Below are 14569 nucleotides of genomic sequence, written 5' to 3'. Positions count from 1 at the left end.
GTAGGGAGCAAGTGGCCAAACTCCGCTCAGAAGCATCTGAACTCCGTGGACTATTAAAGGAGGAAAACGCCACAGAGTCCAAAGAAAGCGCAGAGAGTTCTGGAGAAAGCGATAGCCATGGAGACTTGCACCAAACTGTGAAAGTGCTTCGCTCAGAAGCCAGAGGTCACCGAAAGATCATTCGGATGCTAAAAGAGCAGCTTCAGCGAAACTCTGCCTCTGATGCTGGAAGTCAATACTACCCTGAGATTATGGTCAGCATGGCCAGCAACATGGAAAGGAAGCAAACAGACCGTAAAGATTCTCAGAGAAGTGCCAACACACTGGAGAAAGAGAACAAACAAAGAGAAAGGAAAGAAATGGAGGAGAAAGATGAAAAAAGAAGGCAGGGCCAAAGCACCAAACCCAACAAGAATCAGAAGCAGCACGTGGCCAGACATTCAGTGAGTATCAATCAAACAACTTACACTTATGCTACTGGAATAAGGGGGGATGTGTGGTGTAATAGTTGGTAACCAAAAAGGTTGTAGGTTCAAACCCGGCAAGAAGCAATTCTGCCTGAATCTTCATAAGAATCTATTTATGATGCTTTGGATCAATACTGACAGTGCTCAGAAAATGGACAAGCCCACTGGAGCAACTTGAAGTCAAAGACAAAATAGTGATGGCTCATTGCTTGCAGGGATGGAACAAGCAGCCTTCCAATTACCAGCCCTAAGCTTTATCTAGTACGGCACACTAGATAAAGTGTGGCGTACTACATGAAGTACGGCCCTTCTACCCATTTCTTATTGCTTCTAGTGTGGAGATGCATCCAAACCTGATTTCACTGCTTTTTTGTCTTTTACAAAGTATCTTATCAGTACAATAATGTTCTTTGTTTCAGGCGAATTTAAAATCTCGGCTACCAGTACCTATGAATCCCAGTAGGAGTTCTGGGCAGAGTTCTGAGGATCTGAGTGAGGTGATTTCAGACCAGGTTAGCTTCAGGAGCAACCTAAGCTTTATCTAGTACGGCGCACTAGATAAAGTGTGGCGTACTACATAAAGTACGGCCCTTCTTCCCATTTCTTATTGCTTCTAGTGTGGAGATGCATCCAAACCTGATTTCACTGCTTTTTTTTGTCTTAACCAAAGTATCTTATCAGTAAAATAATGTTCTTTGTTTCAGGCGAATTTAAAATCTCGGCTACCAGTACCTGTGAATCCCAGTAGGAGTTCTGGGCAGAGTTCTGAGGATCTGAGTGAGGTGATTTCAGACCAGGTTAGCTTCAGGAGCAAAGACCTGACTGGTGCGGAGGAGTCTGATTACAGCACTGACAGCAAGATGTCTTCGAGCTCAGCTCAGCATGGAAACCTTGAACTAGACCATATTAACGATGCTAGGCTGAGTCCAACCACTGGAACAAAACAGAAAACTAACATCAGACAGAACGCAGACCAGGATCTGGAATCCGAGCTCATGGCGCAGTTAGAGTTGCTGAATCAAGAATGCCAGGAGAAAGAGGAGCTAATCTCCCGCCTGAGGCAACAAGTCCAGGAATGGGACGAGCTACAGGCGGAGCTACAGGAGAAGGACAAGCTCAACCGAGAGTACCTGGAAGCCCTGCAAGCGGCAGAGTCCACTATTGCGTACCTGACTGCTTGCAGCCTGGACTCTGAGTGTGGAATCGGTCAAACAGGAGATGTATCAGTACAGCGTCAGTGTGCAGAACTTCAGAAGGCTGTTGAGGAGAAAGACCGACTCAATGCTCAGCTCTTGGACTGCCTAAATACAGCAGAGTCTGCCATCGCATCACTCCAAAATGTAGACACCACAAGCAGCCAAATAGACCAAATCCCTGGGCAAGCAGACACAAAGATTCTTTGTGAGAGGCTGGAGGACTTGCTTCGACAGGTCAGAACTTCTCAGCATAGTGACGACAGGTCAAGAGTCCCTCAAATCCCAGAGGTTGGTCCGACACCTGGTCCTGATTCTGACCTACGACGACAAGTGGACACAATGCAGGAGTCACTGTTGCAGCAGTGCAAGTCGAATGCAGAGCTGCAGGAGAAGCTCTGGACTTCAGAAGCAGCTGTTAAAAAGTTGAGTGCAACTATCGCTGCCATGCACAACAGCACACCTGCAAGTCTGGAGGGGAATTACACTCCCGGATCACAGGAAGGAAAGGTTCCCTCATGGCAAAAGCAACAGTTGACTGACTGTCTATGTGAATGCATTAGAGCTGCTGAAGGTGCGGTCCAGTCTCTTGTAGATGTTTGTTCGAAACCGAACCAGTCTAATGTGGAGAACTTGTCCGATTCAATGTTGCAGCAATGGCTGGAGAGGCTTCAGTGTGCTCTACTGGAGAGAGAGTCTCTGAATGACCCAGTCTGCACTGGGAAACGCCAACAAAAGACAAGCACGCCCATTCAGAACCTGGAGAGCTCCAAATCATTACAGCAACAGAATGTTCTGGAATCTGTCTCTTCACACCAGGATCTTCATAAGAACCTCTTAATGCTTCTTCAGATTCATACTGAGCGTGCTCAGAAAATGACAGAACTCAAGAACGAGCTTAGTGGGCGTGGCAAAAGTGTAGGAGGTGGAGACGCACCTGGAAATGAAAGTCTGGAGAGGAACGGCCATGTCGAAGGTTTGCAGAAGGCCCTAAAGGAGAGGCAGAGGGCATGCCGGAAATTAGAGGAGAAACTGGCTGTTGCGCAGTCGATCATTGCTTTGCACAACTCTAACAAGGACAAACAATCTGATCAGCACAAAGGTGAGAAAAACACAGTCAGTTTAACAGTAAAGATGCTGAAACTAGCTTGTTTAAAAAAAAAAAAGTGCGTATGTGCTTTTTTGTTGAATATCAAATTTGATACATCAGGCTTTTATGGCTTATATATAAAGTATAGTGAGAATATGGGAACACCTACATTTTATTTAGAGGCCCAAACTGAGCAAAAATATGCAATTTGTCTAGTTGCTGATATTTATATGGACAAAAGTAAGATGAAATTCTGATAGCTTGTGATGTAAATCATTGAGATCTTTATTAATAGTATAACAGGCTACTTAAAACACATATAAAAATCATTTGTAACTATATCTCCAAAATAATGTCTTAGTAAGATGATATTTTTATGATGAAAGCTCTGAAATGTTAATTGTATGGGGCAAAAAATATAATGCAATGCAATACAATGATAATTGAGAGATAAATAAATGTTTCTCAAAAGCCTGATAGATCATATTTGATACTTACATTTTAACATTTTTCAAAAAAAAAAAAAAAAGTTTTTTAGTTGCTTCAGTCCAGCAAGTGTTCATCTTTAAATATTACTAACAATATAAAGGTTATTCTTATATTTACTTCATAAAAATTGTGAAAGATTTCACAGCAGAAAGACCACGACCTGAAGGTTTTTACAATTATACTAAAAGGCCTTTTACTTGCTAAAAAGTATAAACTATCAATCAGAAGACAGAACATTGTGTACAACAGTTAAGTAAAGTTTTGATAATGCTGAGACCTTAGAAATTAGCATATCAAATATGAAACCGCAGGCATTATGTTACAGGAAAATGTTGTGTTTGTCTGTCTGGGGACTACGATTCTCAACCCTGCCTGTGTGCTCTAGCACCCCCTGGTGAACGAGATGATAAAGGGGTGCAGGTGGAGGCACAGGACCTCGGGTACGAAACAAGTGGAAGGAGTGAGACGGAGGTGGAGGGCAGTAGCACAGGTAGACAGGGGGAAAACACTTTGTTTTAATAAGACTGCATGTCAGGGTTTCTGCATGGAAAGGGAATTTCAGAATCTCTTATCTCCATTGATAATCCATGGTTTGCAAACTGTTACTGACTGCATGCTCAGTTTATGGTGATCACGTTTAGAGATGATGTAAAGAACTGAAAATAATATTATTATTTGCTAACACTTTAAAATCAGTTTCCGTTTGTTAACTGCATTAGTTAACATGAACTAACAATGAACAATTCTTCTAAAGCATTTATTAATCTTGATGTTGATTTCAACATTGTCATTTACTAATACATTATTAAAAATCAAATATTATTTAATGGACCTGAGAAAACATGAAATTACAATGTAAATTGTATTTTTTACTTAAGTTAACAAAGATGAATAAAAACTGCAACAGATATATTGCTCATTGTTAATTAATGCATTAACTAATGGGACCTTATTGTAAAGTGTTTCCCATTATTTACTCACTTCTAATACCGTTCCAAACCATGACTTTCTTTACTCCGTGTAACACAAGCATTTTAGCAGAATGAGTGCTGTTTTTTTCCTACGGGTAAATGTCACGAGGGTGAGTAAACAATGACAGAATAAAACATTTCAGTGCACTATTCTTTAAACCTTGGTTAAATGTTTGTCAGCATGTACATGTGTTCTTTAACATGGTTTGCATTACTTCCTCCGCATGACCAAACCATGTTACTTATCCCTGTTTTAATAATATAACTAATATGGCGTCTTTCTCTGGGAACTGCATCTCCTTCCTGTTATTAATGTCTATTTTTCCTCTTTGTCCTCTGTGTGTTTTGATGTCACTATCAGATGTGGACGGTGTTTTGCGGTTGGTTCCTTCTCTGTCTCCTGTCCTCACGGGCACTCGGGACCGATTTTCTCCTGACATTACCGCATCAAGCCCCTCGTACCCCAGTTCTCCTGGCCTGAGTTCACCTCGACTCTCCGACTATCATGCCGACCCCACCATGCACATCCAGCAGCTCAGGTCACAGATCGAAGGACAACACAAAGTCATCCAGCAGCTCCAGAGACAACTGCGGAAGAAGTCTTTGTCATCTGAGCTCCTGAGTGTGACCTCTGACCCCACAGCAGGTGAAGAAGATGAGGATACGAAGATCATGAAGGCTCAAATCGCCCAACTGAACTCTGAGCTGGAGAAAGAGAAAAGCCTGAACAGAGCCAGCCAACCAGGCTCTCCGTCCAGGTAACCTTCATCAGGATTTATTCTTCATCTTGTGGTTTATTTATTGGTAACACTTTACAATATGTTAACATTAGTTAATGCATATACTTACATTAAAGGGATATTTCACCCAAAAATTTAAATTGTCATAATTTGCTCAACCTCATGTCGTTCCAAACCCATAAGACTTTGGTTAATCTTTGAAACACAAATTTTCAAATGAAACCTGAGAGGTTTCTGTTCTTCCATTTTGGATGTCTAATTAACCAAAACATATAAGATCCAAAAAGTTCATAAAGACGTTCTAATATGAATCTATTTGAATCAAGCATTTTAATCCAAGTCCAACAGATTTAATTTAGGTTTTTTATGCACATATACACTCACATACATACAAGCTTCCGTGTTTACAATATGTGCAGGAATGTGTGTCGATCATTGTTTAGATGTAAATAAAAGGTTTAATTAAATCTGTTCATTATATAAAGCAATTGTGTCTCCTTTCCAGGCTTGGTTTAAACTGCTTGATTCATATCACTTAATTTTATGACGCCTTTATGACCTTTTTGAATCTAGCCGCTAGCCTAGCTTAGCACAAAGACTGGAGGTAAACGGCTCCAGCTAGCATACTGCTCCCAATAAGTGACAAAATAACGCCAACTTTTTCCTATTTACATGTTGTGATTTGTATAGTCACAGTGTGTACAAATAACGAGGTCACATGAGACACAGCCATCTTCTAACCGTATAGATACTGGGAACTATAATAAATGATGTATAATCATAGTAAATGATGATAGAATTTTGATTTTTGGGTGAACAATGCCTTTAAATAACAATGAGCAAAACATTTGTTACAGTATTACAGTATAACAGTATACAACATTAGATAATAAAAATAAAAATATTAATTATTTGTTCATGTTAGCTTAGTTCCATTAAATAATATGAACAGAGAAAACTTTTGCTTTAGCAATTTACTGAGATTAAAGGTGCCCTAGAATGTGAAATTGAATTTATCTTGGCATAGTTAAATAACAAGAGTTCAGTACATGGACATGACATACAGTGAGTCTCAAACACCATAGTTTTCTCTTTCTTATTTAAATCTCGTTTTTGAAAAACACCCCTGAAAAACAGGCGAATCTCCACATAACACCGACTGTGACGCAACAGTCGGGATCATTAATATGTACGCCTCTAAAAATTTGCATATGCCAGCCCATGTTCAATGCCAGGCGGAACTGCACAGCCGAATCATCAGAAGTTCTGCAGGTGAAGAAACAAGCGAGGATCATAGGGAAAATGGCAGATCTATCTACAATCTATCTATAATCGGATACCGCTACAGTTTAATTCGAAGTTGTTAGTTGCTCTGCCCATTTCACCACGGACTGTTTTTCTAACCTGGAACAATATCAAGCAGCCAGGCTTCTCTCGGCGTCTCAAACAGACGAAGGGGGCAATTTCAACTAACGTTATATTCCCGCAAGCGGTAAGTAGTGATTTTATTAACGATAATTTACACTGTGTTATCTAGATCCAGCGCGATATTGTTTTTTCCTCGAGAGATATCGTGGCTTGCAAACGAGCGAACAAAGCATGGCAGTTGCTCAGTGTTTGGATGTACAAATGAACACAAAAGTATTTTTTTAGTTCCTTCATCCGAGCCTCTGGAGAACCAGTGGGTTATGTGAATTTCTGATGTGTAATTGTTCAAGTTCAGACAGATAATCTTTCTCTCAAAGTCGTTCAACACTGTTTATGCATCAGTAAATCGCGTTGCAGTGATAAGATCTTCATTCACGCGATCAACAGGCTGTCATCTGCTCAATGCTGGAATAATCTAAATACTTAAAAAACTTCTCATGATTCGTTAATCCCGATAGCTGTAATAGTAAAAACGTATAAAAGCTGTAATAGTAAAAGTTTTCCAGATAGCTCTACATGTAATGCCAGATATTTCATATGCAAGCATGTCAGCCAATCACAGCAGAGGGTGTTTACACTGAAGTCTCACAGCAGACACGCCCCTTCAAACAGAGTGTTCAATCCAGGGAATGAAATCAGGCTAGGAAATATGCCTTTTATTTCTAAATTATAACAAATTTTGATCTAAAAAACATACTAACATTATAAGGGCACCCCAGGAAACATTATAAAATAATAAAATAATCCATTCTACGGCACCTTTAATAAATGCTTTAGAAGTATTTTTCATTCTTACGTCATGTTAACTCGTATAGTTAACAAAATGAAACCTTATTGTAAAGCATTACCTATTTGTTAAATGTAATCGTCTCTCTCTCTCTCTCTCTGCAGAATTGAGTCTCTGGTCCAGTCTCAGGCCCGGGAGTTGTGTGAGCTGCGGGAACAGATCCGTGTGTCTCGTGGTTTGGGTGTGGAACAGCGTAAACAGCTGCTGGAGCTCAGAGCCGCTCTAGAGGAGTTACTCCAACCCAGTGAGATGCACTCTGACCAGGGTCTCCAGCTCAGAGAGCAGCTGGACCGCAGTCTGAGCCTGCTGGAGAAACTAGAGCAGGGTAAGTATACACAAAAACAGAGAAACTATGCACCTCATGATCCGATCCCAAATCTTGACTTTTAATATCAAGTACATGTTTGCATTTTTATTAAATTACTTAATTAAATGCAAGTTATTTTTTAAAATAACTATGAATTAATAATAAAAACAATTGTATGTTAGGAATTATTATATAGCTTGAAACATGCAAGCAAATATAAAGTAATGGCAACAACAAAAAAACATAAGCAAAAAGTGCTTTCAGTATCTGAGAGTGTTTTAAATATTATGCAAGTTTTACAGACAGAGGTGTAGTGTGGGATTTTTTTTTTTATTAAAAAAACAAACAGTTTTGCCACTTGTAATAACTGAAATAAAAGACAAATATACATTTTTAAATATAAAATATCAGGATTTTTGATTTTCATTTAATTTAACTTTACTAAAATAACTCAAACTGAAACACTTTTATATGTGTTTTCTGTTTTCCTTTAGTTTCTACAGGAGGGCCTGGTATGGATAATGAGGAGGGAGCGGAGTCAGAAATGAAGCTCAGGTGAGAACCGCTTTCTGCTTTTATGTATGCTAAGAACGATGCCCTGCGATCTAACAAATACGAAAATCTTAAGGAGGAATCTTCAGAATCAGAATGAGCTTTATTTGCCAAGTGTGCGCAAACACACAAGTATTATGTAGTAGATGATTAATGAAAACAGTATTAGTATGCTTGTGCTGTAGTTTTCACTTGAGTCTGTAGCTACTATTACCCATTAATCCAGCTTGTGTTTGATGCTGTAGTCTTTGGCTTCCTCCTGACAGTGATTGTGAGTGTGTGTTGGAGGAGCTGCAGTACTTGCGCTCTCAGCTAGAGGGCGACAGAGAACAGCAGCAGCTACAGATGGTTTATTTGTGCAGGCAGAACCAGAATCTTGCCATTAGTACACAGCATTACATTGACCTGTGAGTGCTGCCCTGCTGTGGCCCGTGTGCAGTGCAGTGTGTGTGATCTCTGCAATGAAACCTTTCTTGGAGTAATTGAAGATTTTGTTCTGTATTTTCTCTTTGGGTGGCGGTCTTCTCATCCAGATTTAGGCTTCATCCCAATTCATATTCATACTGTATAGTATGCAAGTTTATGATTAATCTGTCCCAAATTACACTACCTTTCAAAAGAAACTAATGCTTTTACTCAGCAAGGATGCATTAAATTTGATCAAAATAACAGAGACCTTTATAAAGTAATTTCTATTTCAAATAAATGCTGTTCTTTTAAACTTTCTATTCATAGAACTTTTGAAGGGTAGTGTTTATTTTTTGAGATTTGAGATTGTTATTTGGCAACAGCAGGTTTAAAATGAACCTAAAACTGAAATAAATTTTAAGGTAATTTTTGCTCATGTACTATATGCCACAAAGTTAACGCATATATAGTAGTAAGTAAAAGTTTTGGATTTGGGATTAATCCTTACTCTTTTACAGCCTTATTTCCTTATATTGTCTAGTGTGGTATTGGTGTGTTGATTAGTGGTTAGTTTTGTCGTGTCCCTCTTTTATTTAATTTAATTTTTAAGACAGTTTCGTTCTGTCTGTAATTATTTGTGTGTCTTACAGGCTCTCTGCAAAACTACAGGAGAAAGACCGGCTCATTCAAGCTCTGCAACATCAACTGCGAATGCAAGTTCAGAGAATGGATCAGTGCTCAGACTCCGAGATGAGTGACAGACTGTCCAATGATGGCACCTCATCCTTCCAGGACAGCCCCCCTGCTCGGCGCAGGCAGACCCCCAGCAGAATTCACACAGGTAACACTCACCTGATCAGGTATAAAGGTATTTCATTTGTTTGTAAATGCACCTGATTGTATCCCAACTAACATCAGAATTGGCATTTCAGCACTTCATCACGTACTTCCACGTTGCATTTTTGAGAAACATACGTAGAAAAGGAACAAACGTTTGTAATCCTCGCACACAGAAATCCATCTTATAGATGTGAGATGCAGGGCTTTTCTTTTTCAAATCCATGATTTATTAGGCTATCGATTTAACTTTTATTGAGCTATCACGTTTATTTTTCCAACCCACTGCTCACAATTGAAAGCCGAACTCAGAAATAACTTGTATCCATCAGGCAGGCAATAATATAAAGTAATAATAAATAAGTAAATGAATGAATGAAAGTAATGGAGCAGCGGCCAAATCAGTCAACAGGTCCAGTCGGGTTCAAAATTAATTTAATTCTAATTTTATCGGGTCTGGTTTTTCTTTCTTTTTTGAAATAATATTTATGGACGTCGGGTTTGGGTATCTGACCGGGAAAGCCGCATTAAACTTGTAAGATATAGTTAACGTGTATAGTTACTTTGACTGCCTTAAAATAAGACTTCCTGTTTAAGACAAATTGTATTATGCACCTTCTGCGCAGCAGCTCACTCTGTGTCCTCCGCTATATCAAGCTACTATATATTGATATAAACGGTGTCGCCTCATCCTATATCGTTTATAAAATATATATGAATGTATCGTACAAATTGGATATACCACCCAGCCCTAATCTGCGATCCTGTCAGCTTAAGTATTTCGAGTCATGAAGTGAAATGGCAGAAGCTGAGGCTGGTGTCCCGTTACAGGCCCTTAGAGATGCATTATTCAGCAAGCACTGTTTTCTCCTCTGCCCTCCTGAGAGCTGTTCAGAGCCCTGAGCATGTGTGTTGCTGTGTGTTGAGTGTTTAGTATCATGCAAACGGATAGATTTTGCTCTTTAGTAAAGGCATCAGCACAAGATGATGGACTAACTCTCATAGCATTACACTAGTAAACAGAAGGAGTCTGTTACTCCTGATCTGTCTTCAGAACAGCCTGGTTCAGGTTTCCTTGCAGCTGGGACACAATAGATGGAGAGATTGGAGATGTACTCCGTGAACGCGTGATGGACTACACCGTCTTTGCAGTTTGTTTAGTGCTAACGTCCTTAGAGGCGAGTTGAGTGATGCTTAATTGTCATTCAGACCGTATACATGTTCGTAAAAGCCTAATTTGTGGTAGTCTACTGGATTACAGTTATACTGAGATCTGGTGTTATAGTGAGACCAGGTCTAGGTTAACAGTGGCTCAGCTTTGAACATGAGTGAATAAATTATGGCCCATAATGCCATCTCTCGTAGCAGATGGAGGAAGGTGCTAAAAGCCACCAAAGAGGAAGGTAAAAAGCAAGTGTTACTCTCTTCTTGACTGTCCTGTTCTTCATTTAAGTGGTGCTGATGCCTTGTTGTCTTGAATTATAGGTTAGGGATAAGTAACAGAATTTGATGTTTAAAACAGTGTTGTTTTAGTATTATTCATATACTAATATAGAATTTATTCATATTTTCAGTTTACTTAAAATTTTAATTATTTGTTGTTTTCACTTTTGTCATGATTGTATTCTTTAAATATTTCTATTAAGTTTTAGTAAAAGTAAGTTTTTTTGACAGAAATTAATACTTTTATTCAGCAATGAAATGTACAAAAGTGACAGTAAGAACATTTGAACTTTTTATTCATCAAATAATTCTGGAGAAAAATGTATCAGTTTCCACAAAAATATGAATATATGAAGCAGCCCAACTGTTTTCAACAATAACAATAAAACGACAATAAACATTAATAATCAAAATGTTTCTTGAGCAAATCAGCATATTAGAATGATTTCTGAAGGATCATGTGACACTGAAGACTGGAGTAATGATGCCGAAAATTCAGCTTTGATCACAGGAATAAATTACATTTTAAAATGAATTAAATACATTTTTTTTATTAAAATTAGTTTATGGATCATGTTTGTTCTTTTTTGTTGTTGTCTCTTGCAGGCCTGAAGGCAACCAATGGCGATGCTTTTACAGATATGGGGCCGGTGTCTGGGGGCGTGGCCGATGAAGGGGGCGTGGCTGATGCTGGAGAGGGGAGTGTCCGAATGCTACAGTGGGAGAACGGGCGTCTGCAGGAGCAGCTGAGAGGCAGCGAGGAGCTGAACGCTACACTTCGTAGTGAACTGGACCTCACACGCTCCATCCTGGAGAACAACCCACAGAACCAGACCGAAGACAAACAGCCGGAGGAGCAGCAGCAGCAGAACATGCCGGCGGGCAAGACTATCAACTCAGGTAGACCTCACTGTGTGTTTGCTTGTGGCCTTTGGTTGCTCACACTGGATAACTCTGCCCAGAATGAGCTCTCATTGGTCCAAAATCCACATAACTGTACAACTAAACATTATAAGTTAGTATAACATTATTTTTACTGTATCGTATTTGATATGCAAATTTCTAAGTCCTTTCACATGATCAAAACAGCTGAAAAAACATTAGCATTAGCATTTAATAAGCCTTCAGGTCATGTTTCACTTGTTGCTGTGAAATCTTTACTGATTTTTAAAAAGTAAACGTAAGAATATCTTTTATATTGTAAGTAATATTTCAAGATGAACACTTACTGGACTGAAGCAACTAATGTTTACTTGATTATCCATCGTTTTACATCGTTTTATTAGAAAAATCATGTTAAAATGTGAATCATATCAAATATGATCATCAGGCTTTTGAGGGAGGTTTATTGGTTCATCTCTCAATCATCATTGTAATACATTGCATTCTATGTTTTGGCTCCAACAATAAAAACTTCAGAGCTTTCATCATAAAACTCATAAAAATATCGTCTTCTGAATCCTAAGACATTTTATTAGGAGATAAAAACTGATATTTATATGCATTTTATGCAAGTAGTTTTTTATATTGTTCTAAAGATCTCATTGTTTTACATTTACAAGTTATTAGAATTTCAGCTGATTTTTTGGACATATAAATAACACCTGCACCAAAGTTAATGTTTTTACCTCAGTTTGTGTCTGAATAAAATTGAGGGTTTTTTTCCTCCTCGAGTATGAGCTCCATGTTGTCACTATAGACTATTATGATCCATAAAAGCCTGATGTTTCAAATTTGCTACAAATAAATAAATAAAAAAGTTGTATTTTACTGACTATTATTTCATATGACATTCTTTAAAGGGTTGTGTTCTTGGTTCGGACAATGTTAATGAGTGCTTACAATGTGCTTATGTTATTGAGAGTCAGAAATCTTTTACATTATAATACATAAGTGCATTGTTTTCTCTCTTGTAGATCTGTTAGCAGAACACCTGCACGAGATCCGAGCTTTGCGTCAGCGTCTTGAAGAGACCATCAGAACCAATGAAAGACTCCGAGAACAGTTAGAAAGAAAGTTACAGGAAGCTGAGAAAGACTCAGGTGAACACACACAAACTCATACAAACGAATTGCATGTTTAAAGATGCTCGCAACGCTCCTAATATCTTCAAATCATTTAATATGTATATGTGTGATCAGCAGCCACTAACATCTTCATCGCTGGTTCTGAGGATCAGGCTCACATCAGCAGTGAACTTCACTTCCTCCTGACCCAAAACCACACACTCAAAGAGCAGCTCAACCAGGGAGCACGAGGTAACTAACTCTCCCTAAGGCTCCTGAAAAAGACTTTAATTAAATTTCATCCAATTTAAGGCCATAAAAGTCTTAAATATTGGAAAGGGTGATTTACAAAGGTACATGATTTATTTTGAGATTTTTTTTTTATTCTGAATGGACGTACAGAAATTATTTTATTTGTGCAGGTCTTAAAAGTGTCTTAAATTAGATTTTTAAAACTCTGCAGATACCCTGTCTAATCTGTTAAAACTACTACTGGATGTAATCTTTTAGCTGTTGTCACAGGTGTGTGTGTGTGTGTGTGTTTGTATTAAACAGATAAACAGAAGGAGAACGATCGCCTGAGGGAGACGTTGGCCCGCCGAACTGCTAAACTGGAAATGAGCAGAAACGAGTGTGAAAATCTCAAACAAGAGAGAACTCAACTACAGGACAACCTGTACAGGTAACACTCACACACAGCCTCATACGGGACATCCATCTACAGAAAAATATATATGTGTTTCCCATAAAAGAGATCAGCCGCAGAAAGCAGAGATCCAGTGTCATGTAATGTGTTTGGTTTGTATCATGTGTCATTCTCAGAGGGCCTGTGTAATGAGTTGTTTTAATTATTGCAATTATTTGTAATCCAGGAGGTAAATGTGTGATTGGCTAATGAGAGTTTTATATTACACACACACTCATTATGTCGTCCCTGAATTTTTTATTTGTTGCACATCAGTGTTTCCTACACCCCCATTTACTTTTCAAATGAGTATCTTTTAACTACGAATGGCCAGTTAATATTTAAACCATTTTAAATCTTTCAAACCTTTTACAGCATTTTTCAGCTGCTAAACAGCCAGCTTTGAGTCCAGTTTGATTTTTAGTGAGTGATTCGGTTGTTAATAGGGATGGACAACATATCGGTATCGGCCAACATAATATTTCTAATACGTCTAATACAGCCAATATGTTATCGACCCGATAAGTAAATTAGGCCGATATATTAAAGGATAATGTATTATTTTCTTTTTCAAAAACAAAAACCATTTATGAATTATAAATAATAACTAGACATATTTTCTCATAAACAATATGGTTTAATTAAATTGATTTCATTATTGTGTGTTCTAGTCTGTTCCATTTTGTTTATCTATTGCACATGCATTTTTATTTGTGTTGTTCATTGACTTGTTTGCATTTAGGCATTATTTTTTATTTCTTTGCATGGCAATAGATTTTTTGTTTTGTTTTATTTGGCCATTGGAGTGTAAAATTAATTTTAAAGTGAAGGAATCTTACTCTGGTTCAGTATAGGCTACTGTACTGTATATGTGACCCTGGACCACAAAACCAGTCTCATGGGTAAATTTTTTGAAATTGAGATTTATGCATCACTTGAAAGTTGAATAAATAAGCTTTCCACTGATGTATGGTTTGTTAGGATATGACAATATTTGGTCGAGATACAACTATTGAAAATCTGCAATCAGAAGATGCAAAAAAATCTAAACATTGAGAAAATCTCCTTTAAAGTTCTACATTTATGTTCACCATTGTGCTGCATTCACTCACAAAAATAAATGTTTTATATATTTACGGTAGGAAATTTACACATTTAGTATTCTG

At 38.1% G+C, this 14569-nt stretch overlaps 1 protein-coding gene across 15 annotated transcripts in view; it reads left to right on the top strand.

Annotated features, from left to right (window-relative positions):
• cdk5rap2 (CDK5 regulatory subunit associated protein 2) overlaps positions 1–14569 on the top strand; it is a 39003-nt gene that overhangs the window by 20117 nt on the left and 4317 nt on the right. For 3 of the 15 annotated variants that reach the window (XM_079847687.1, XM_079847675.1, XM_079847686.1), the window contains exons 31-42: positions 5–443; positions 887–979; positions 1172–2762; positions 3565–3729; positions 4572–4968; positions 7270–7490; positions 7967–8027; positions 9083–9273; positions 11319–11612; positions 12629–12754; positions 12854–12970; positions 13274–13400. In XM_079847687.1, the coding sequence (XP_079703813.1) occupies positions 5–443; positions 887–979; positions 1172–2762; positions 3565–3729; positions 4572–4968; positions 7270–7490; positions 7967–8027; positions 9083–9273; positions 11319–11612; positions 12629–12754; positions 12854–12970; positions 13274–13400 (3822 nt within the window). The remainder of the gene's footprint in view (positions 1–4; positions 444–886; positions 980–1171; positions 2763–3564; positions 3730–4571; positions 4969–7269; positions 7491–7966; positions 8028–9082; positions 9274–11318; positions 11613–12628; positions 12755–12853; positions 12971–13273; positions 13401–14569) is intronic. The other 12 variants (XM_079847679.1, XM_079847684.1, XM_079847688.1 and 9 more) reach the window with 8 other exon arrangements.

The sequence above is a fragment of the Squalius cephalus genome, assembly GCF_949319135.1.
Source record: "Squalius cephalus genome assembly, chromosome: 17".
Lineage (NCBI taxonomy): Eukaryota > Metazoa > Chordata > Actinopteri > Cypriniformes > Leuciscidae > Squalius > Squalius cephalus.
This window is presented reverse-complemented; position numbering and strand designations above follow the sequence as displayed.